The sequence below is a fragment of the Nannospalax galili genome, unplaced genomic scaffold (assembly GCF_000622305.1).
Source record: "Nannospalax galili isolate Female #2095 unplaced genomic scaffold, S.galili_v1.0 scaffold787, whole genome shotgun sequence".
NCBI lineage: Eukaryota > Metazoa > Chordata > Mammalia > Rodentia > Spalacidae > Nannospalax > Nannospalax galili.
In genome coordinates this window covers 402,249-425,372 of record NW_008356318.1, presented here as the reverse complement: position 1 = coordinate 425,372, position 23,124 = coordinate 402,249, and the positions used below count along the sequence as shown (strand labels likewise).

Genomic DNA, 23,124 nt, shown 5'->3' with positions numbered 1-23,124 from the left:
GATAATCATAATTAGTTTGTTTTACCTTGGCACCATATTTGGAATAGTTCATTTCTGTTAGTGTTACTGGTCGTAATTTGTCAATATCTCCAAAGGCTACCCCAGGAACATACAGGGCACAAACAATGTGAACCCATCTATAGGAGAAAAGACATAATTTTGCTATCAAATTCTTTCCTGAAATTCTCATATGAAAAACAAGCATAAAACATATGTCTTAAAATACTACTGAAAGAACTATGATCAGATGTTTAAAAAAAATTATAATCTTGGGCCTATAACTGAAAAACACGAAACACCTGTAGAACAGCAGCAACTAAGTGATCTCAGAGAAACTGACCACAATCTGTGCTACTCCTCCAGAAGCCTAGCCAAGATTTACAATCATAATTGCTTTTCACTTAAAATTCACTGCACTTGGTCTTATCTTTTATTATAAATTTTCTAAGACTACTATTCAAATGAAACAAAGCATTTTCATATGCAAGGAAAAACATTCATATCCATTATTATTGTAAGCAGTTTCAAAATTAAAGATCCTAATTTAGGAACTGTGGAGTTACTTTGCAATTAAACTGTTCTTTATTGCTTTTTCCCTCAAAGCTGTCAGATATCCTTAACGATATACTTTAAAACAGTTTTAGTGGATACTGTGACTTTCTTCCCAGGTTAAAGATGGTGGCTGGAAAAGGTACAAAATAAGTTCTAGTACTGTACAGATGCCACAACTTCATTCATCTTATCTATTCCCCATACAATCTAACAAATGAAATTTACACACCCCACCTAAAAAAATTTTGTAAAGTCCAAATGAGGCGTAACACTAAACAAAAACTGTGAAGCTTCAGTTCACTGAAAAAGAAAACTGAGAGTTGGCTTCCATTTCACTTATTTTCAGCTGCTCTATACCATTAATTTATTAGGCACCTGCCTGTTTATAGCCAAACAAAACATTGAATAACTCTGAAATTTAAACAGCAGATACACATTTGTATATGAAAAAGGACAAAATTAAGACAAGTCTCTTTAAACCTTGTGAATATAAAGGCAAATTTTGCTTTAAAACAGCTTAAAAGGTTCTAGTTTTGTGGTGCACTGTGTTTTAAAAGCATAAGAATCATTCTACAGAGGTACTAAAAAATATAGTTACGAATCTTTAAAAATATTATCATTTTTATTGAGAAAAGAATCCGTAGTTATGAGATTTTCTTGATAGAACATTTTAATCCAACCTCCGGAATGTATCCTGTGGAGCTCAATATAAAGATACACATCTTCAACAAGCAGCTGCTTTCTCAATTTCATCTGCAGTTTTTTCATGCTCCACTGATGTATTAAATGTCGCTGTACTCTACAGGAGTTTATCTGATAAACCCAACAGCTGGCTGCTTGCTTCATACTGACCTTCTTAAAATGCCTTAGCACAAGTCACACAAGTACTGCAGATATTCCTGCCATTTCAGTGTGACTGGCACACAAATGAAGCATTCTGCCCAGCCATTTGTGTGAGGATACCAATGTGAGTCCTTATTAAAATAGTATCAAAGTCAGTGAAAATTACTGCCAAAACAATGTTGGTCCTTTTAACACGTTTTGTTCATGGGTTCCGCAGCATGTACTTTGGAAGTGTTCAATTAAGTTGGGAAATCAAAACAGTAAGAAACTCTTCCTTGTTACTTTACCATCCATTTTGCTTGGAGCAATGACGACAGATGCCAATTGGGAAAAGGAGCAGAAAACAAGTATTTCAAAACCACCAAAAGACAGAGTAAGATTGTCATTCTAGAATAGAAACTATTAATACGTCTTTTAAATTCATTTATTCTTTATAGGAAAACATAAACAGTAATATACTTCTCAAAAAACTCTCATCTCAAAATTAAAAATATATTAATCAAATAATTTTGAAGTGCTTTGTATGTGGAGTACCTTTTTGTATATTTTTAAATAATTTATTTTAAAATCATTTCAAGTCTGTTGCTTTCATTCCTTCATTCCATAATCAATTCTTATGTGTCTATTAGGCACAGAGCATTACACAGGCAGGCTGGAACTTGGAAAGGTAAAGACAGATGTACAGAAAGCGCTCATGGCTCAGTATGCAGCTCACTATCTTCACTCAAGGAAAAGATAAAAAGCCTAAATGTGTCCTGTGATTGGGAAATTGTTTAAATTGTTTTTCTTATTTTGCATAGCAAGAAATGCTTCCAGAGGAATGATTTCAAATATATAATATAATGATTTCAAATATAACAAGGCTAGTAAGAGAAAAAAGGAAGATTCAAAGAATTCAATGTTCCTTCCTTCTACTGTGCCAAAATGCTTACTGAAGAAAAAAGAAATCAATGAATTTAGCTCAGAGCCACATTTCATTCCAAACAGACAGGAGGACAATCAACAAAGGATGCAGGGGACAAAGGCTGCTCCTCCTCTCAGACAGCCAGGTCTAGTCTCTGCCGTGTATACTTTGCTTTGCTAAATAAACTTCTGCTTAAGCTGGAGGGGGGTCGGGGGAAGAGGGGTCTATTTAATATTTCCCACAATTTATTGTGTTTATAAAACACTTGAAGTAAAATATTCTATTTACGAAATGAAATAAAATTTAATGTCAAGAATCTTCCAGTCAGTTTCTCACTTAAATCAAGTTATTTTCTATGTAGAATTTGGGGCTCACATCAAGAATAGAGGAGGGAAAGTCTAGTTAAGTCCATGCAGTAAGTCAATTTCAACTTTTTTTACCTTTTCCACACATGACTCTTTCCCCTGCTTCCTATTTAAGGCTAGAATACTAAAGTTCTTATCCAACTTTCTTGGCCTTTTCTTTTTCTAGGCCTTAAATCAAGCTGGTATGAGGCCTGTAATTTCCACTACAACTTACATGTGAGTGTGGACATCAACAAAATGCTTAAATACCATGTGAAAGAATTCTTGACAGCCTACATGTGCAGAGGAACCTGTATATACAATGTGCACAGTAGCTACTACAAGTATTTCCTAGTAAATCTCAATGTTTAAAGAGGCTTTATTTCTCCATTCAGAAATATTACAAGTTGCTCTGTGGATTATGAAAGCAAGAAAAGACAACTTTTCAATATAATTTTAAATTATTAACAGGAAAAACATGGAATATTAGTTCTCTTCCCCAAAAGGATGCTCTGTATTTTTCAAATGGCTTTACTTCACTGCAACTGATCTCTGTAAGCTTTAACTCTAGGACGAGTTATGGAAGAACATGTGCTGGAGAGCTGCGATTTGAGCAAGGGCTCAGAAGGGAGCACTAGTAGCAGCAGCACAGCCAGGGAAGGAAACATTTACTGACTTCCAATTAAGCTACAGAAATGAAGCTGGGAGTGGTGGCTCATGCCTTTAATCCCAGCACGTAGGAGGCAGAGGCCAATGGATCTGAGTTCAAGGCTAGCCTGGTCTACATAGCGAGTTCTAGGCCAGCTGGGGCTACAGGGAGACCCTGTCTCGATACTGTTTTACATCAACAGTTTCATTTAATCTTCTCAACAGTACTAAGAAAACTGAGACATAAAAAGGTTAAGGCACTTGCCTAAAGTCATAGTTTAAAAAGATAAATAAAAAGAACTTAAATAGGCAGAACAACATGAAAGCAAACACTTAAGTGCTTGTTCAGCTCAGCTCTAGGCCAGAGTGATCCAAACACAGACTACGACCCCTCTATACAACATGAACCACAAGTTCTTGTCACTATAGCAAAGCATTTACCTATTTATTTTACTTCATGTTTTAGATAGGAAATAGGAGAGGAAGGGCAAGATTCCAGCCATTTTTCCTGGACATTAAGACACAGGGTTCCCTAAGATCCCACAATAGTCTATGCTGTCCTAGCAATCTTATGTGGCAACATTTCTCAAGGGTTTAGCCACTAATGGGGCAAAATGAAAAAAAAAATTTTTTTTCTTAATTTCACCAAAGTAAAATCCATTATATCTAAGTTTAGCTTTTTTAAAAAATTTTTATTTATTATTTTTATTTTATGTGTATGCATGTATTGCCGCATGTGGGTAAGTGCACCCATGTCGTGCAATGCCTGTGGAGGTCAGATGAGGCTGTTGGATACCCTGGAACTGGAGTTACAGACAGTTGTTAGTGCCATGTGGGTGCTAGGATTCGAAAGTGGTTCTTCTGCAAGAACAGTCAGTGTTTCTAACTGCTGAGTCATCTTTCCAGCCCCCTAAGTTTAGCTTTTTTTTTTTTGGTCTTTTTGAGACAGGGTCTCCCTGTAGCCCAGCTGTCCTGAAACTCACTATGTAGACCAGGCTGGCCTTAAACTCACAGAGATCCGCCTGCCTCTGTCTCCCAAGTGCTGAGACTACAGGCATGCGCCACAACACCCGGCTTAAGTTTAGCTTTTATTTAGGGGCTATGTCCTATCCTTTTCAGTGCTAAGAAATAGAAAATGGTGATAATTTATGTTGATTGTTATTGCTGCTGTTGTTAAAATGGTAAATATGCTTAGTTAAAACATCCTAGGAGCTGGGGAGATGGCTCAGCCGCTAACAACATCTACTGTTCTTGCAGAAGACCCAGGTTTGGTTCCCAGCACACATTCCAAGTGGCTCAGAACCACCTCTAACTCCTACTCCAAAGGATCCTACACCCTCTTCTGGACCCCATGGGAACTCGCACTCATATGCACATACACAAACACATACACAACTTAAAAGTAATATAAAATAAATCTTAAACATTCTAATAACTTATTTGGAAAAATAAAAACATAAGGATGCCTTCTCTTATGGGGGGAAGGGTGGAAGATAAGAAAGTAATCTTCAAAGCACAAAAGATTGAGAATTACTCTGATGTTGTAGTGACCCATCCTGGCCTCCTAGGGAAGAAACAACATGAATGTCACCACAATTACAATAACAACTGCTCATGTGCTCACAACGATGAGCATAATTACAGCAAAAACACCATAGGTCTTTGTGCCAAGTATCAACATACTGTGTCTCAGCTGTACATTCATAGTTTACTGCTCACTCTGCAATGACAGACAGAAATTCCTCAGCACTTGCCTTTAGAGAGTGTGACTCTAAGTTCTATGGTGCCTCCAGAGCAGGGCACTATAACACAACCATATAGAATATTGCAGAAGAAAGGAATTTCTCAGCAGGAAGCCCAGGGTAAATTTACACCAATCTAAGCACATGCTCAGTCCTTATGACCTCAGAACCCTGGCCAAACCTTGAGGTCACTTTTCACTGCCCTCACTATCAATACAGCTTATTTTCCAGGCATCGAAAAAAATGCCCTAGATCCCCCTGTAAACTGAGGCCAGTCACTTGCTTTTAACAACTTAAAACTGGCAAAACAGAAAAGTTTTCTGGTACCCAATAGATTACAACTATTTTTGCAAAAAGTTTGAACCCCAATGTGGGGAAAGAGGTAATTCTTCTAACGTGTTATTCCTTAATCTATCTTATTCCAAGACTATCCATCAAGAGCTCTTTTATATTAAGTATACTTTTATGCCATAGGCTTAACAATATTATATTAAATTTCTCCATTTTTAACCATATGTAGGATATATTCCTGAAGTAAGAGCTAGATTCAAATTTCCCTCTTTTTCAGATTGTGGTTTTGAGCTAATAAAGTATTTCAGTGATCTAACTCTGGGGCACTGCCCCTGTAATTTGAGAAACTATCACTTGCTTCATCACAGGACCATTATTAAAATTAGATGGGATAATGACTGCAGAACAAATACAAGTATTTCATAAACTGTCTTTCTTCTACCCTCAACCATCTGAAGCCTACCGGCCACTTTCTTTATGCCAAGAAGGCGTGAAGAAGCAACCAATGAAATGTGTGGCTCAGAAAGTCATAAATAGAAGAAAAGGGAATTCCAAAGCTAGCAATGGAATGAAGCGGGCATATGAACCCAACAGAATTGGAACATCAACCTTCCAGCATCTGTCTCCTTGAAAATTCCATCCTGATTTGGACACAGTTCACAGCTAGGAGAAACACCACATTTACAGGCATCACAAAACCAAGGCTCAGTGGAGTTTTCAGAAGCTGAACTCATAATAGAGTCACTCTCCCCATCGACTCCATAACAACCTAAAAAACAAAAGATATAGTTATGATTAAACAAGGTTTATCACTCTTTGGGGGGGGTATAATTTTTTTATTTTTTTAAATAAATAATTTATTGAGAATTTCATACATGCACAAAAGGTGTTTTGATCAAATCCATGCCTACTCCCTCCATCATTATTATAAAGTCACTTAAAGAACAGAAAAGGGAAGTTGAGAAAATATCTGAATAAAAAACATTTGTTTATAAGACTGACATTAAAATGCAAATGAACTCATTTTGCAAAAATACTTTTTCACCTAACATGGTATACCTAAAAAAATAAATGGAGTCCAATAAGCAACAATGAATGCCCCCAGCAAACTACTGTTATTGGTGCAGTAGTGGCACTTCAATCAACAGCTGTCTAATTGGAATTAAGGTCCACTCAAAGAAAGGGAACTTGTGTGGTATTGTAAACATAGCCAAATACACATGGCATAGGCAGACTAGAAAATCACAAGCTCAGGCCTCAGCAATTTAACAGTACTCTTTCTCAAAACAAAAAGGAGACTGAAGAAGACAGTGAGGAGTGGAGGGCTGTGTTTCGTAGCTCAAGGAACCAGTGTTTGCCTTCATGTTCAAAGACCCCAGATCATCTGAAGTTCCATGAACAAGAAAAAAGAGATTCTTTTTTTCTCCTTCTGATTTACTAACATCCAGTACTCAGAAGAACAAGTTAAGTTGTGTACAAATATAATATAATAAAAGAAAAAAAATCACCAAAGACCCTCAAGAACTTAAGCATGAATAAGAAAACACGGCAGAGTTCTTTATATTTTAGAGGAGCACTTATATTTCAACTAGCGTTCAATTATTAAAAGCAAAAGAATGAGGCTAGAGAGATAGCTCAGCAGTTAAGAGTATGGGCTGCTCTTGCAGAGGACCTGGGTTTGGTTCCCAGCACCCATATAGCCGCTAACAACCACCTGTAACTCTGGTTCCAGGGGATTCAATGCCCTCTCCTGACCTCTGCAGGCACTGAACACATGGGTGCACTTAAATCTATGCAGGCAAGACACTCATACACATAATAAATGGTTTTTAAAAATAAAGCCAAGTCTTCCTTATTAACTCAAATACATATGCTTATAATTACAAATTATGGTTAAAGTCACTACATGGGTTTCCATAATTGCCAAAAATGTTTACAAAAGTAAAAATATTTCCCTTGAGTTTTGAGCTTAAAAACAGTAGTTCTAAATATATGTCCTTATATTTACAGACAAGTGAACCTCTCCCAATTCATGAGAAAGGTTTCTTTTTGCAACAGATGGGAACTATTACACAGTTCCACAACTTGTCAAGTGCAGAGAATAAGTGACTTTGAGGAGCCCAGTCCTAAGTGACACACCACACCTACAATGCAACCTCTAAGCTCAGGGAACACGATGGAAGAGGGAGCAGAAAGAATGTAAGACTCACAGGACTAGACACTTGCTGCTAATTAATGCATTCTAGGCATGACAGGGAAGCCACCCTCATGAAATCTCCACAGTATGGTAGGTAGTATAACAAGATCTGCATAATGACAAAATCAGTTGACATGCCACGGTGGATGGGGAAAATGTCAGAGTCTCATCTCAAGGTGAAGAACTAAAGGCAATCAATGGATGCTGAAGGAGAGAGAATCAGTTTTCTCCAGGAACTAGCTACCTGAGAGGTTATCTAATCCCAAGTAGGCAGCCCTAAACATAGGTACATGAGCACAAATAAATGGACTCAGTGCATTACATACAGCAATAGATGCATATTTATAAATGTATGTATGCATATGTAACAATGATAATCAAATTAAGAGGATAAGAAATTGAAAGGGAGTCAGATTGGGCATGGGAGGAGTTGGAGGACTGGGAGGGATAGAAATTATACAAATACAATAGTTAATATGAAATTCTCAAAAATAAAATAAAGTTTAAAAATAAGTAGGTCAGATGTCAAAGATGTAAGCACCAGAATTTGAGGCCTACCTTCACTACCAGCATCTTGGTAAGATCAAGCTCTCATCATTAAAGTGTTTGAAACTTGTTTTTTGTCTATCTCAGCATTGGTAGGGCTCTTAGAACTTGACAAATCAAACAAAATCACTAGTAATTAATGTCATATCCATTGTCCTAGTCTGTTTCTCCATAACTGTGACAAAACACTCTGACCACTACCAACTTGGGGAGGTAAGGGCTTATTTGTCTTACATCTCCCAGGTCACAGTTCATCAGGGAGCCCAAGGTAGGAACTCAGGGCAGAAACCTGGAGTCAGGAGCTGGAGCACAGGCCATGGAGAATCACTGCTTACTGACTTGCTCACCTAGCCCCTGCTCAGCCTGCTTTCTTATGCAACACAGGCTCACCTGCCCAGAGGTGGCACCACCCACAGTGGGCTGGGCCCTCCCACATCACTCAATAATCAACAAGATGACCCACAGATATGGCCACAGGCCAGTCCAATGGAAGCAATTCCCTAATTGAGGCACCCTCAACACAGGTGTGTCAAGTTGACACTAAAGCTATCCAGCACATCCATTATCCAGAATAATTCATTCTCAGCATCAAGATAGCTAAAATCCAATCTTGTACCCACAAAACACCGATAAACATGGAATACAACAAATGGAAATTGAAGTTCTATAACTTCATTTAGCTATAAACATAAAAAAAAACAAAAACCTACAGATCACCTAAGGAACATCACCCAAGATTGTCCTCTGGCTTATATACACACACAGAAAAAAATGAATCTTGATGATGCTTTACAGTAATGAGCACATCTCTTAAGACTGCGATTATAGCTTTGGCTTTAAAAGAATGGTGCTGGAGACATACCAACTTCAAATTATCCAATTCCCCTTCTTTCAAAAGGAAGACAGTGTCTTTATGTTAGAAGATCCTTCAGAGAAACAATTTAATGGCTAATTTCTAAAGACTATAACTTAATAGTAATCCTGATATATGCCCCATCAAATTTACATAAGATTGGCCATTTCCCCAACCTCTGAAGAGCCACTGATTATCTATAGCTCTTCACATAGGGACAGGGCCTTGTGAAATTTCCTCCATCCGCTTTGGCATATTCACTAGTGTTATCATTACAGACAACCATATTGTTGAGACTTCATGGGTGCACATTATTACAGCATCTCATATTTGACAAAGATTCCAAAAATAGACACCGGAAGAAAGACAGCATCTTCAACAAATGATGTTGGGAAAACTGGATGTCCGCGTGTGGAAGAAGGAAATTAGATCCATATCTATCCCCCTGCACAAAAATCAACTCCAAATGAACCAAAGACCTCAATATGAAACCTGAAATGCTGAAAATGTTACAAGAAACATGGGCCTTACAGGGACAGAAAAGGAGTTTCTAAGTCAGACTCCACATGCACAATTAAGGTCAAGCCGGGTGTGGTGATGCATGCCTTTAGTCCCAGCCCTTAGAGAGGGAGAGACAGGCGGATCTCTGAGTTCGAGGCCAGTTGGGGCTACAGGGAAACCCTGTCTCAAAAAGACCCAAAAAAAAAAAAAAAAAAAAAAAGAAAAGAGATAAAAAATTAAGGCCAGTAATTATTAAATGGAACCTTATAAAACTAAAAAGCTTCTCTACAGCAAAGAAAACAATTGAGAGGAGAAAGCCCACAGAGTGGGAAAGGGTCACTGCAAGTTATACATCTGATACAGAGTTAATATCCAAAATATACAAAGAACTCAAAAAACAAAGAATCAAGAAAAAAAATGACCCAGTTAAAAAAATGGGCTATGGATCTGAACAGAGATTTCTCGAAAAAATAAAAATGGCAAAGAAATACCTTAAAAACTTTCTAACAACCTTAGAAATTAGGGAAATGCAAGTTAAAGCTAATTTGAGATTGCGTCTTACTCCAGTCAGAATGACTAAAATCAAGTAAACAACCAACAATAAATGTGGGCAAGGATATGGAAAAGAACTCTCATTTACTGTTGATGGGATTACAAAGTGGTGCAGCATTATGGAAATCAATGTGGAGAATTCTCAAAAAACTAAAACTAGATCTACCACATGACCCAGCTGTCTCTCTCCTTGACATACACTCAAAGGACTTGATATCCTAGAGAGATACTCCCCGAGCCATGTGCTCTGCTGCTCTGTTCACAATAGCTGGGAAAGGAAAACAACCTAAATGTCCTTCAGCTGCTGAATGGATAATGTAAATGTAACACATACACACAATGGAAACCTATTCAGCTGTAAAGAAAAATAAAATCATGAAATTTGTGGGTAAATGGATGGAACTGGAAAATATAATACTGACTGTGATCCAGATAGACATCACATGTTCTCTCATCAACAATTTTAAATCCCAAATATCAATTCACTAGATGTTATACAGCAGATCAATATTTACATTATTTATTCATATACTAGTATTTATCAACATAGATTAAAATTTAAATAAACATAAAGCTAAAAGGCCAAGTTACAACTATAATCTCCATAATCCATCTCAGTTAAAAACTGTTATGCCTTTGCTATTCAAAATATTGTTATAGCACACTTTAATCTAAAAGTCACATCAAAGAAATCCAAAGAAAAGATTTTAAAGGAACTAAATGATAGCACACAAAATAAGCAAAAAAAATCAACACTTATTAATTTCTTTAGTATTACATTTTAGTTAGCAGTTATCATCTTTACCACTTTGGTGTTGATGTGATTTTTTTAATGTGAAATCATAGAATTAAAGGACTCATAATTTTCTTGTTGGGTGCAGTTATTGTTCTAATAAAAGAGCAATAAACAAAACATATTCAAAGAAATATCAAAATAATAAAAGTAGTCAATCTACTCTGCACACATAGCAAACAGCTGAAGGGTTCTAAAACACCTACAAACAAGCATGGGCTGGTTTCTGAACTTCACTGCCAGTCTTCCTTTGAAATCTAGAATACTGGTCTTCTTCAAGTTCAAAGAACAGCCGGCAAGGAAGGAAGGACTTCTTCCTCAGCCTCATTATACCTGAAAAATGACCTTTACATGGAGCTCGAGTTGCCAGTTTGACCTGCCATTTTTTCCATATCTTTGTGCCAGAAACAGTATTTACTGAGCTCTAAACCAAAGATTTTAATAAACTCTAATCCATTTCAATTTATGACCAGATACATTTTTTAAATCTTCATTTCTTTCATACAAAATGAGTATGAAAAAAAGATTTTTCTTTCATATGGGGAAGTGTAGAATTTTTAAATGTATAGACATAAACTCATTCCATATAAGTTAACTATACTTTCAAATGAGAAAATATAGAAAGCATAATTATATGTAACTGGCATCAACCTCTGAATAATATATAATCTATACAAATTACATTTAAAGAAAATACAATATAAAATATGTATGCAATAGTCTTTGAATTTTACAAAGATATAGATGATCTAATCAGGAGAATTCAACTTTTCACAAGAGACCAAAAGATGTATATTCTTCTAGCTACATAACTTCGAACAACTGAATCTATAAGGCTCGACTATCATATTTGTACTGTGTATTTACTAACTCTTATCATAGGACATGAAAGCTGTCACTGGAAACTTAAAAACATTACACTGTATTTAACAACCAATAATAAATAGGCCATTGATTAAAAAATCTGAAATACTTCCAAAAACTTTTAAATGAGCAATACTGTTCAAATGACATAACATGAGGATCTGAGTTCCAATCCCCAGCACTCAAGTAAAAAGCTAGCTGCATCAGCACACATCTATAATCCCAGCACTGGGGAGACAGAGACAGAAAGATCTCTAGAGCTCACTGGCCAGCCAAGATATGTAATCAGGTTGAGTGAGAGATCTTGTCCCTAAAGGAATAAGGTGGAGGTAAGCGTACATGAGCATGCACACAGGCAGACAGAAACATACACATACACACACACACATGCACACACACACACACACACACACACACACACACATGCTACCTTGTTCAGAGCAACAAAATTTACAAGTTAGAAAAAAAAGAAAGGAAGGAAGAAATGGAGAAAAATTCTTAAACAGTAGCTCATGTTGAAGACAATTAGATTGGTTCAGAAAGACAAAAGTACAAAACAGAAAAAACTTTAAAAAAAAAAAAAAGAAAAAAAAAAACATGAATGATGCAAATTTAAAAACCATCAAGTAGAAGTCCCAAAGAGGGGAGGAGGAAGAAAAGAACAATTAAATGTTTAATTGAAAAAAGAATTTTGAGAACAGAAAAAAAGTGAGCCATTCAGTTTCCAGTACTGAGTGGAATAGATGGTGTTAATTTAGAAATCATTAACAGAAAGACAGCAGGAAAAAATTTTTAAACTTAGTGGAGATTAAAGAGCACACTTTTAAACAAGTCCAAAAAAAGGAATTGAAAGAAAACTTTTAAAATATTTTTAAGTAAATGAAAATGAACATATAAACATGTAACTTATTAAAATGTTTAGGACAGCCTTTCAGGACAAAATGGTGAATTAAAGATTCCCTATAAACCCATGGGAACCAATTCTCTCCTACCATATGGGTCCCAGGGAGTGAGCTCAGGTTGTCAGACTTGATGGCAGGGACCTAAACACTCTGAGTCGTCTCACTACCCTGAACAACACTAACAGTGGGTTACTGGCAAAATTTAAAAATCCTTGAAACAAGGCTGGAGAGAGAGCTCAGCGGTTAAGAGCACTGGCTGCTCTTCCAGAGCAGCCAAGTTCAATTCCAAGCACCCACACAGCAGCTAACAACCATCTGTAACTCCAGTTTCAAGGTAGGTACCCAATACCCTCTCCATGGGCACTATAGGACATTGGTGCATCTACCTACATGTAAGGCAATATATTCAAAACATAAACATAAAACAAAAATAAACATTTTTTAAAATCCTTGAAATAAAAAAAGAAACAGCATATCAAAACATGCAAGTTGTAACAAAAGCTGTATTAATAGCCAGGCGTGGTGGCACACACCTTTAGTTCCAGCACTGGGGAGGCAGAGGCATGTGGATCCCTGTGAGCTCAAGGCCAGCCGTGAAAGATTTATCGTCCTCTTTTTTTTTTTTTTTTTTTTTTTTTCAAAAAAAAAAAAAAAAAAAAAAAAAAAAGAGGTATTTATATATGAGATAAATACTCACATATCAATATCTATATCTATATCTATACCTATCTATCTATGAATGAGAGACCTGGCATAATGCCACATGTCTATAAATCCCAACACTCAGGAGACTAAGGCAGAAGAATTACAAGGTCAAAGCCAGCCTGAGCTACATACAGAGTATGAGGCCAACCTGTGCTAACCAGACACTGTCTCAAGAAAATAAAAATTAAAAACCAATTTAAAATATTTCAAATAATGGCCATCTCCAATTCCTAGAAAAGACCCAGAAAGAAATAATAAAAATCAAAACAAAATCAGTAATAAAAATCCTCACAGAGCTTAGGAGATGGCCCAGTCAATAAAGCACTTGGCTTGCAAGAATGAGGACCTGACTGCAGTCTCTAGCACACATGTAAACAGCTGGGTGCAGTGGTTCACACTTGTTAAGCCCAGAGCTGAGCAGGCAGAGACAAAAGGATCTCTGGGGCTTGCTGGCCAGCCAGTCTAGCTGAATGGGTGAGCTCCAAGTTCAGTGAGAGACTCTCTCAAAATAATAAGGGAAAAAAATAATAATAATGGCATGCACGGAGACACACATGCACACCCAACAGGAACGCATACATATGTACAGACACAAGCACATGCAAACACATATGCATGCAGACAGATGCCACACACATGCATGCGTGCATGCACACACACACACACACACACACACACACACACACACACAAACCACATGTACACATACAATTTTTTTAAGTCTCCCAACAAAGAGAAGTCTAAGACTAAATGGTGTCATTCCTGGATTTATAAAACTTTCAAACACCTAACATCAATATTTCTCAAATTACTTCATTAAAAACTGAAAGAAAGGAAGGAAACGCTTCCAAATCCACTCTATAAAAATAGATCTACCCTGACGCCAAAAACCTGACAGGATCACAACAACAAAAAGTACAGCCCAATATGCCTGAGTGTAGACATAAAAACCTTTCTAAAAATTAGAAAATCAAATAGAATAGCATGCCAAAAAGATCATATGGTATAATCAAGTTGGTCTCATTCTAGGTATAGTCCATTACATGTAAATAAATATCAACTTAATAAACACAATGAAAAATAAGTATCATAAAATTATCTCCATAGATAAATGGAAAAACTTGATAAATATCACTTCAAGACCTTTATCACACACACACACACACACACACACACACACACACACATCCATCCATATACACACACCTAGGGTGCTGGCGTATCCTTGTGGTAACAGCTACTTGAGAGGCTGAGGCAGGAGGATGGCACTTTAGAGTATGGCAACTTGTGAGACCTTGTCTCTAAATAAGAAAAAAATAAATAAAAAGAGGTGAGCGCAGCTAAGTGGTAGAATGCTTAGTAAGTCGGTGTGAAGTCCTGAGGTCTTGGTTTCAATCCCCAGTACCAAGAAATAATAGCAAAAAACTAGGAAGATACTATAGTAAAAGAATCGTAGCCAGACACCAGTGCATGCCTGTAATCCCAAAATCTGGGAGGTGAGGCAGGAGAATCAAGACTTCAAGGCCAGCCTCAATTACAGTGAATTCAAGTCTCAAAAAATAAAAAAATGCTTTAGCATTACATATGTAAAACAATGAAACCACAAGACATCTGCACCCTCAACCCACAGAGTAAATGAGACACTGTATGTTCTCAGGTCTCCACGACCAGACAGATAATAAAAATGATTTAAGTGGTCTGGAAGACAACTGTGGTTACTGAGGACCATGAGCCTATCCAGCTGCAGCATACTTTTGACATCATAAAGTGAAGATGGAGTACTGCCAGGACTTCAAATTCTTCACAAAAGACTCCAAATCCAAAATGTTTACAGTAAGATCTCCTAGCCAGTCATGGTGGCTCACACTAAAATCCTAGCAGTCATGAAGCTTAAGGCAAGAGAAATTCTATACATCTGAGGACAACCTGCGCTACAAAAACTGGCTCAAAGAAGCCAATAATTATTATTTTAAAATTGAAATATGTAATAAAATGTTCTGACATCAAAATGTTAGAAACCAATTCAATTTCTTAAATTTTCATGATGGTCTTAAAAAAAATGTATCTGGGGCTGGAGAAGGCTCAATGGTTAAGAGCACTGACCACTCTTGCAGAAGACCCGGGTTCGACTTCCATCACCCACATGGTGGCTAACAACCATCCATTACTCAATTTACAAGGGATGCAATGTCTTCTTCTGACCTCCGAGGACACTGCAGGACACCAGTGAACTTACATACATGCAGGCAATACACTCATACACATAAAATAAAAATAATAAAATACTAAAAAAAAAAAAAAAAAGAACTCTATCCATGGTCAATGATCTTGATGTAAAATATGGACCAAAGAATAACCTAAGAAATAGAAATTACCTTCAGCCTAACAATGAAACAGAGATGAACAAATAGAGACAATGTTGTCAGCATAACAGATGTTGCTAACACTAGCAGCAAAGGTCATGCCTGCACCACACATCAGCAATGACACTCACAGATACAAGCGGCCATAACACTTCATCATGGTTGGTCAATACAACAAACGGAGTAACACTGAGACTTTTGTTCCTCTCTCTGGATCTGCTTCTGAGTATGTGATCCAAACTGTGAGGGGGGAAAAGCCACAATGTCTTTGTCCAGGTGATGTTATTATAACACAAAACCTGGCACTGAGTAATATACAAAATAAAGGGGCTAGCTCACAATTCTGGCTGGCAGCTGAAAGGTCAAAACGGCATGGCATTGGAGTTCTAGCAAGTGTTCCCCAAGCCCCCATGACACAATATGGCAGGGAAGTAAAGGGCACATGTCCAAGAAACTGAGTTGAATGCCAAGCCTGCTGTATAACAATCCATTCTTGTGGCAAACAAGCTAGTCCCATAACATCTGCTCCACTCTAATGTGATAACATTAACCCACTCATAGGGGTGGAGAGAACCACGTGATGGTTAATCTTGTCGACTTGACAAGATCCAGTCACCAGGGAAACAAATCTCTGGGTATGTCTGTGAGGGATTTTCTAGATTAGGTTGAGGTAGTAAAACCCACCCAAATGTGGACACCACCATTCCACTGGGGTCCTAGACTGGATAAAAAGAAGGACGCTGAGCAGTAGCACTCACTGCTCTCTGCTTCCTGACTGAATGCAATGCGACCAGCCGCTTCCCACTATGGCTTCATGGATCCCCCACCTCAGGATGGATGTATCCCCTCCAACAGCAACGGAAACAAATCCTTCCTCCCAGATATTTTGTCACAGCAACGAGAAAAGAAATTAATATACCCCAAGATCTAATTACCATCTACTAGATCCCACTTCTTAAAGATTCCACAACCTCAACACAGCAACTGGGGACCAAGCCACTAGCACATGAACCTCTGTGGACACTAACCATATGTAAATATAGCATGCATGCTAGTGTGTGTGTGTGTATACATTTACACACATATATACATATCATCATGTTGGACTGTTTGCAGTATTCGCTACCACCGATATCAAGTAGAGCCTCATTGCTAAGTATCTATGTGCGTACATATAGACATATATGTATTTTATGTACATATTTCCTTAGTTCAATTGCTCTCCCAAATAACTATTATACACTGTCCCTTCTCCAACTCTTCCTCATGCCCACTATCTGCTAATGCCTTAGCTATCTATTTCACCTAAGAAAATAAGAGCTGCTCATAACTTTTACATGTTCCCACCACTGCATCTATCACCTTCTATCTGTACCCATTCCATCTCTCCACTTGGTGCTAGAACTCAACCCATCTCACCCCACATGCAAAGTCCTTGCTCTAGCAACTGTTTCCCCTTTCTCTCCTACATCATCAGTTATCAACTCTCTTTTCCCATGGGTCCTTTCAGTCAGCACAGAACACGCAATGTACTCTGCCAACGGTTATCGCTCAACAGCTCTCAGTGATCAGTGCCTCCTGGTAGTCACATTCTTGGAATGTCCCTTCCTGCATTAGATGAGTTTAGTGTATATGAACAATGTAAGACAACAGAAGTGATAATGTATACTTCCCAAATTAGGTCACAAAAGATATTAGTGCTTTCTCTCTCATACAATAATCGCCATCTATTCCTCTCTTTGATCACTCACTCTGAAATCAATATTGAGGTAGTATACAAGGGGAAGACATGGTGTGGAACTCGCCAACAAACACCAAAGAACTGAGGCCTAACAGTGACATAAGGAAGCTTGTAAACCAAGCCTCTAGCTCCAGTCCTAAAATGACTACAGGCCAATAGCGTCTATGTACAACTTTATGGAAGAACCTAAGCCAGAACCACCCAACTAATTAGCTACTTTTAGATTCTTAAACCTTAGAAATGGTATAAGAAATGTCTATTGTTTTAAGTTGCTATGTTTTGGGATAATCTGTTACACAACTGAGAATAGAGCATCAAATTAAGAAGGATAAACCTGCTTAAATTTCACCGCCCCTTTTGCTGCACTCACATCTCCCTACCTCTTCATATTAAATATTCATCATAAAAATAAACAACACATTGTTTTACTTTTTCTTCCTTTATTCTCATTTTAATTCTCTACAATCAAGATGACCAATGCTCCTCACGTTATTAAGTTCAGTGGTAAATTCTCAGTCATACTAAGTTCAGTGGTAAATTCTGTTATAACTGGCTTTTTGTTTGCCCTGCTTGAGGGTAATGAATTCTGCAATAGAAAATCAAAATAAGACAAAGGAAACCTACATGTGTTACGTAGAGATAAGCATGAGATAAAAGATATATGCATTGAGCAGACAATGGGGTCAAAAAGACCAACAATCCTAAGGCACAGTTACTAAATACACAAAAGATCCCCAAGAGTCAGGATCACGTATGTATGGCACATAAAAAGATCTCAATATTCATGATGATTTAATTTGGCCACCTATCTGTGATATCCATTCTGGTATGTATCTACTGCCTAAAATCAAAAAAAATTCATAACTATTCAGCAGATTAAATAGAGACAAAGCTGTAGCCAGACAAATTTATCACTGCAACAGCATGGGAGTATAAGCCACACAGGGCACTTTCCATGTGGACCCTGATCCTTACAGCCATTTAGAACCATAGCAGGCACAAGAAAGGCTGATGAGGCAGAAATTGTGAACACTGTGCACATCCAGACTTAGGTAGCATGGCTGTTCTACCTCGCCTGCATCCCATTCTAAGCATGCTAACTTCACCCTTTGATTTTCTGTTTTTCATATTTACTTTTTAAATCATGTGATATATGTAATTTTTCAGTAAGACTGCTTTTTTTCTGTTTTGTGTATGTGTGTGTGGTATGAGTGTATAGTATTCCTGAGTATGAATGCACACATATGTACAGGTACATGTGCACATGTATACACAGAGGCCTGAAGTTAACTTTAGGTGTCTTTCTCAATCATTCTCCAGCTTATATATTGAGGTACAATCTCTCACTTAAACCCAAAGCTGGCAGACTTGGTCAGTCTTGCCAGCCAGCTTGATCTAAAGATCTCTACCTCCTGAGGGTTGATACTTAAGGAGAGCCACCATGCCCACTGAGTGTGAACACATTATTAGACACAGTTACCCACTCCTCTTTGAAACATTGTTTTCTCTGCTTATTACATGGTTATCTTCAGTGATGTATCCCATGTGTCCTCTGAAGGACTAGGTTGATGTTGCTATATAAATTCATTCCTTAAACACATTCAGTCATAGATTTAAGTACAATTGCAGGCCAATGAGTCCAAATTTTCATCTCTAGTACTAACATCTGACCTAAACTCCAGACAATTCAAAATTAAACTTTTACCTCTACCTCAAAGCCATGCATCTCTTGGGCCATTGTAGTGGTCTCTTACAGTCTCCCAGATTCCCTCTCTACTCTCCAATCTACTCTCCACCCAGCCAGTAGGAAGACTCCTTCCAAAACACAAAGCAGACATGTTCATCCTATCCCTCCCAGCTTAAGGATTCAGTGTAGCTCACTAACATCTGCACCACTATACAAACATTCCAAGCATGTTCCTACTTCAAGATCTCTCTCCCTCAGCTTGGGGTGCTCTTTCAAACCTAAATACTTTGACTTTTGGTTCCTTTGGGTCACTACTTACCTATCACTGTACCTGAGAGGACTTTGCTCACCACCCCGTTATAAATACAAATTCTGTCAATCCACCCAACCATTCCTATGCATAGCATTCCCTATACTTCAGGTTTTTTATTTTTGTCTATAATCCAGACCACTACCTGGTGTTCACTGCTGTACCTATTTACTATCCATTTCTCTAACATGAAGCTCCACAAGGTCAACAATTTGTATTCAATTTAGTCTACATTCCTATAAATTACAGAACATCAAGTGCATGGAAGGTAGTAAACAAAAATAACTGGAAAAATAAGAGACACAGCAACAGGAGATATTCCCACAGTGAGCCTCCACACCATGGCTCCATATTTGGGCAGAAGGAACTACGTGAGAGGAGAATTATAAGCATCAAAAATAGAGAAGGGAAAAGAAATACTGCTTTGCGGTCATCATGGCCCTGATGAGCAAAAAGGTACTGATAAGGAAAAATAGCTTTACTATGAAAAAAACAGGAAGACACCCTCCTAACCAAGTGATCAAAATAATATCACAGTTATTACAGAAGTATTACATATTTCTTTATATGATTCACTGAAAACATGAAATAACTTCCACAGCATTCCTGCCCAAATCAGAAAATTTGTATCTAATCATGAAAAAAATGGATTTAAAAACCTAGTGTTAGGGAAGAGACGGCTCAGTGGTGAAGTGCACTGGCTGCTCTTGCAGAGGACCTGAGTTCGGTTCCCAACACCCATGTGGTGGCTAACAACCATCCCTAACTCCAGTTCCTCTGAAAAATAGTGCCCATTAGGATGGGTGTCACACATCTATAATCCCAGCACTTGGAAGGTAAAGGCAGCAAGATCAGTCCAAGGTCATCTTTGACCCCACAGCAAGTTCAAGGCCAGCCTAGGCTACATGGAATTCTATATCATAAAAAACAAAACCAATGCAACCAATGGACATCTGGACTGGTTAAGACTTAACATACATGACAGAATGCCTGAAACCTAGTAGTGGCAGGTCCTATGGGGGGTGGGGGGGGGTAGGGAAAGGCTGTCTAAATTTGATTAAGATATATTATATGAAATGCACAAAAACTCAAAAAAAAAAAATTGGGGGGAAAAAAAAAAAAAAAAACAGGCTGTGGGGGATGGCTCAATAGTTTTTGCACCATGTAAAAAGCGTAATCAGGCGTGGTGGAGCATGCCTTTAATCCCAGCACTTGGCAGGTGGATCTCTATGAGTTCAAGGACAGCCTGGTCTACATTGGGAGTTCCAGCCAGCTGGGGCTACAGGGAGACTCTATCTCAAAAAGACCAAAAAATAAAAAAATTTTAAAGTTTTTAATTAAAAAAATAAAAAGCTCAGCTTAGTGGCCCATGCCTGTAAATCTCAGGTCTGAGGGGCAGAGACAGAAGGACACCTGGGGTTCACTGGCCAGGCAGTCTATTGGAAAGAGCAAATGCAGGTTTCAATGGGAGATCTTATTTCAAAAGGAAAGTGGTAAGTGAGAGAGGAAGACACTCAATGTCAACCTCTGCCCTCCACACACTCATGCACAGGCAAAGTACACACATACACACATAGCCCTGTGAACACATGCATATATCATATACACACAAAAATAACACCCATCATATTTCAAGGGCTCAGTATGCATTATTTTTCATTGAAACATCACACCAGATAAGACTGTAGTAAAACCTTATATTGGTACAAATGGAAAACAGTTGGCTTTAATCATTTAAATCAACCAGCCACTTCTAAAACCAGAAAAATAATGCAAAATTACCTTCATGAACTGTAATGCCACAATTGTCACACTGAATTATTTCATCTGCATCTTCACTGTTATCTCCAAGACAAACACAGCAAATCAGAATATGGTCCATTTTTTGAGAACTCCAGTTTTGACTCTTCTCAAGAATCAGCGAGTCCTAATATTAAGATATTAAAACGTATCAGTAAAACCACATTTGTAATAAAAAGTAATTTTAATAAAGATAATTCTTACTTTAAGAATGTTTCTTGCACTTCAAATTTATGTTTCACTGTTAATAACTTCAAAATATGCTACACCTCTAGCAAAGGTATATCAAAAACCCTCTCAATTTTTCACCTTGCCACCAGTTCCATAAGCTCTCCCCTCTGCAAAGTGAAAAGCATGCACACAGCTCTTTGCTTCAACATTCTACTCTGCCCCCTAAACTAGAAGAAAGGAAAAATTAATCCTCAAGTAATTATCAATCCCATATATAGATTTTCAACGTGTGAGACATGGGTCCTATACTTGGGCAGTTACTACCTAGAAAAGACAAGACACAAAAATATAAAACCGGAGGAAGTTAGTTAAAGATACCATATAAGAATGCATGTGATGTCTGAGAGATTCTATACTCCAAAGTACGTAAGTTCCAGAGTCATCAAACTACTCAGGTATCATGAATAGGCAGATCTCAACATACAGGCATTAAAAAAATTCTAAAAAAAGGACACAAGTTGACTAGCTGCTAAAAAAAAGTAAGAGTATTCTATTACATTTATGTCAACAAAGGTCTAGTGCCCACTGATAATAAAAATACCTAGCTATATTGTATGTACTGTATAATAGTACAAAAAAGAAAAACTTCTAGCAAGCAAGTACAAGATAAAATTTCAAGAAAAGTCTGTCCACTTCAGTTTGAACCCTGTGCATAGGGATTTTAAACTTTCATAAGAAAATGATTCATTCTAGCACCGTGGCACACTCCAATAGCTCCAGCTACAAGGGAGGCTGAGGAAGGAGGATAACTTGAGCCTGTGGATCAGAAACCAGCCTGGGCGAAATAGTAAGGCCTTATCTCAAGAAAAACAAACAGATTCTTGTTAAATTTGATAAATTACACTTAACATTACAAAACAGTATTTTGATATATATTTTTTCATCTATAAGCTTAACCACAGTCAAAACAAAATTAGTAAGCTAGCTTCATGCCACATAGTCACTAAATATATTGTACTTCATATTAATACTCTATGTTTTACATTCCTTTAAACTATCAATGCTCAAAGGTAACTACTGGAGCCATCATTTCAATAGCTATTTATAAATCACATTTTTAATGTAATTTAAATTACATTGTTTTTCTTTGGGGGACAGAGACTTTTTGAGACAGGGTCTCACGAAATCCAAGATGAACAAGTGGACTTCTGGTCCTCCTGCCTTTGCTTTGCATGGGCTTTGATTACTGGCATTTGTCATCACACATGCTGAAAATCCTTCTCAACGTATTTTATACATAACACTTAAAATTACTCAAAAATTGACCAGTTGGAAAACAAATCAGAAAAAACAAAGGCTAGCAAATAAAGGTGAAAACATCCTATAAACTCATGTATTTTACAGAATCATAGTAGTTAATGAAAATCTTGGACTTCATTCTCAGCCCTCACTTAATAGCTGTTGAACCTAAAAGGTACTATTGTCCCATCTGTAAAATGGCGGTGGCAAAAAAAAAAAAACTGATGTGAGAGGCTGTAGAAAGAATGAACAAAAGTATACAATGTTCATTCATGCCCTTCCTCCTTTCCTGTTTCTGGCAGAAGTATCAAACAAGAAACAAGAAACACGAACTAACAGCTTATGGGGGTAGGGGGGAACTCAAAGTAAAGTTCCAAGTTTTAGTGAGCACTGCTAATTTATCATCCCTGTAAAAAGCCCCCAAAATGATTTTTCTCATAGAATATCACTTCTAACTTTTTTTCTTTAAATTACTGCCTAGGGGCTAGAAAGATGGCTCAGGGTTAAGAGTGCTGG

At 37.5% G+C, this 23,124-nt stretch overlaps 1 protein-coding gene across 8 annotated transcripts in view; it reads right to left on the bottom strand.

Moving 5' to 3' along the window:
* Window positions 1-23,124, bottom strand: part of Phf14 (PHD finger protein 14) — a 144,811-nt gene that overhangs the window by 109,268 nt on the left and 12,419 nt on the right. For all 8 annotated transcript variants that reach the window (XR_608005.3, XM_017803602.2, XM_017803603.2 and 5 more), the window contains 3 exons: window positions 21,121-21,265; window positions 5,934-6,093; window positions 26-137 (listed from right to left, as the gene is read on the bottom strand). Coding sequence is in view for 7 of the 8 variants with exons in the window: in XM_017803602.2 (XP_017659091.1) it covers window positions 26-137; window positions 5,934-6,093; window positions 21,121-21,265 (417 nt within the window). In the remaining variant the exon portion in view is untranslated. The remainder of the gene's footprint in view (window positions 1-25; window positions 138-5,933; window positions 6,094-21,120; window positions 21,266-23,124) is intronic.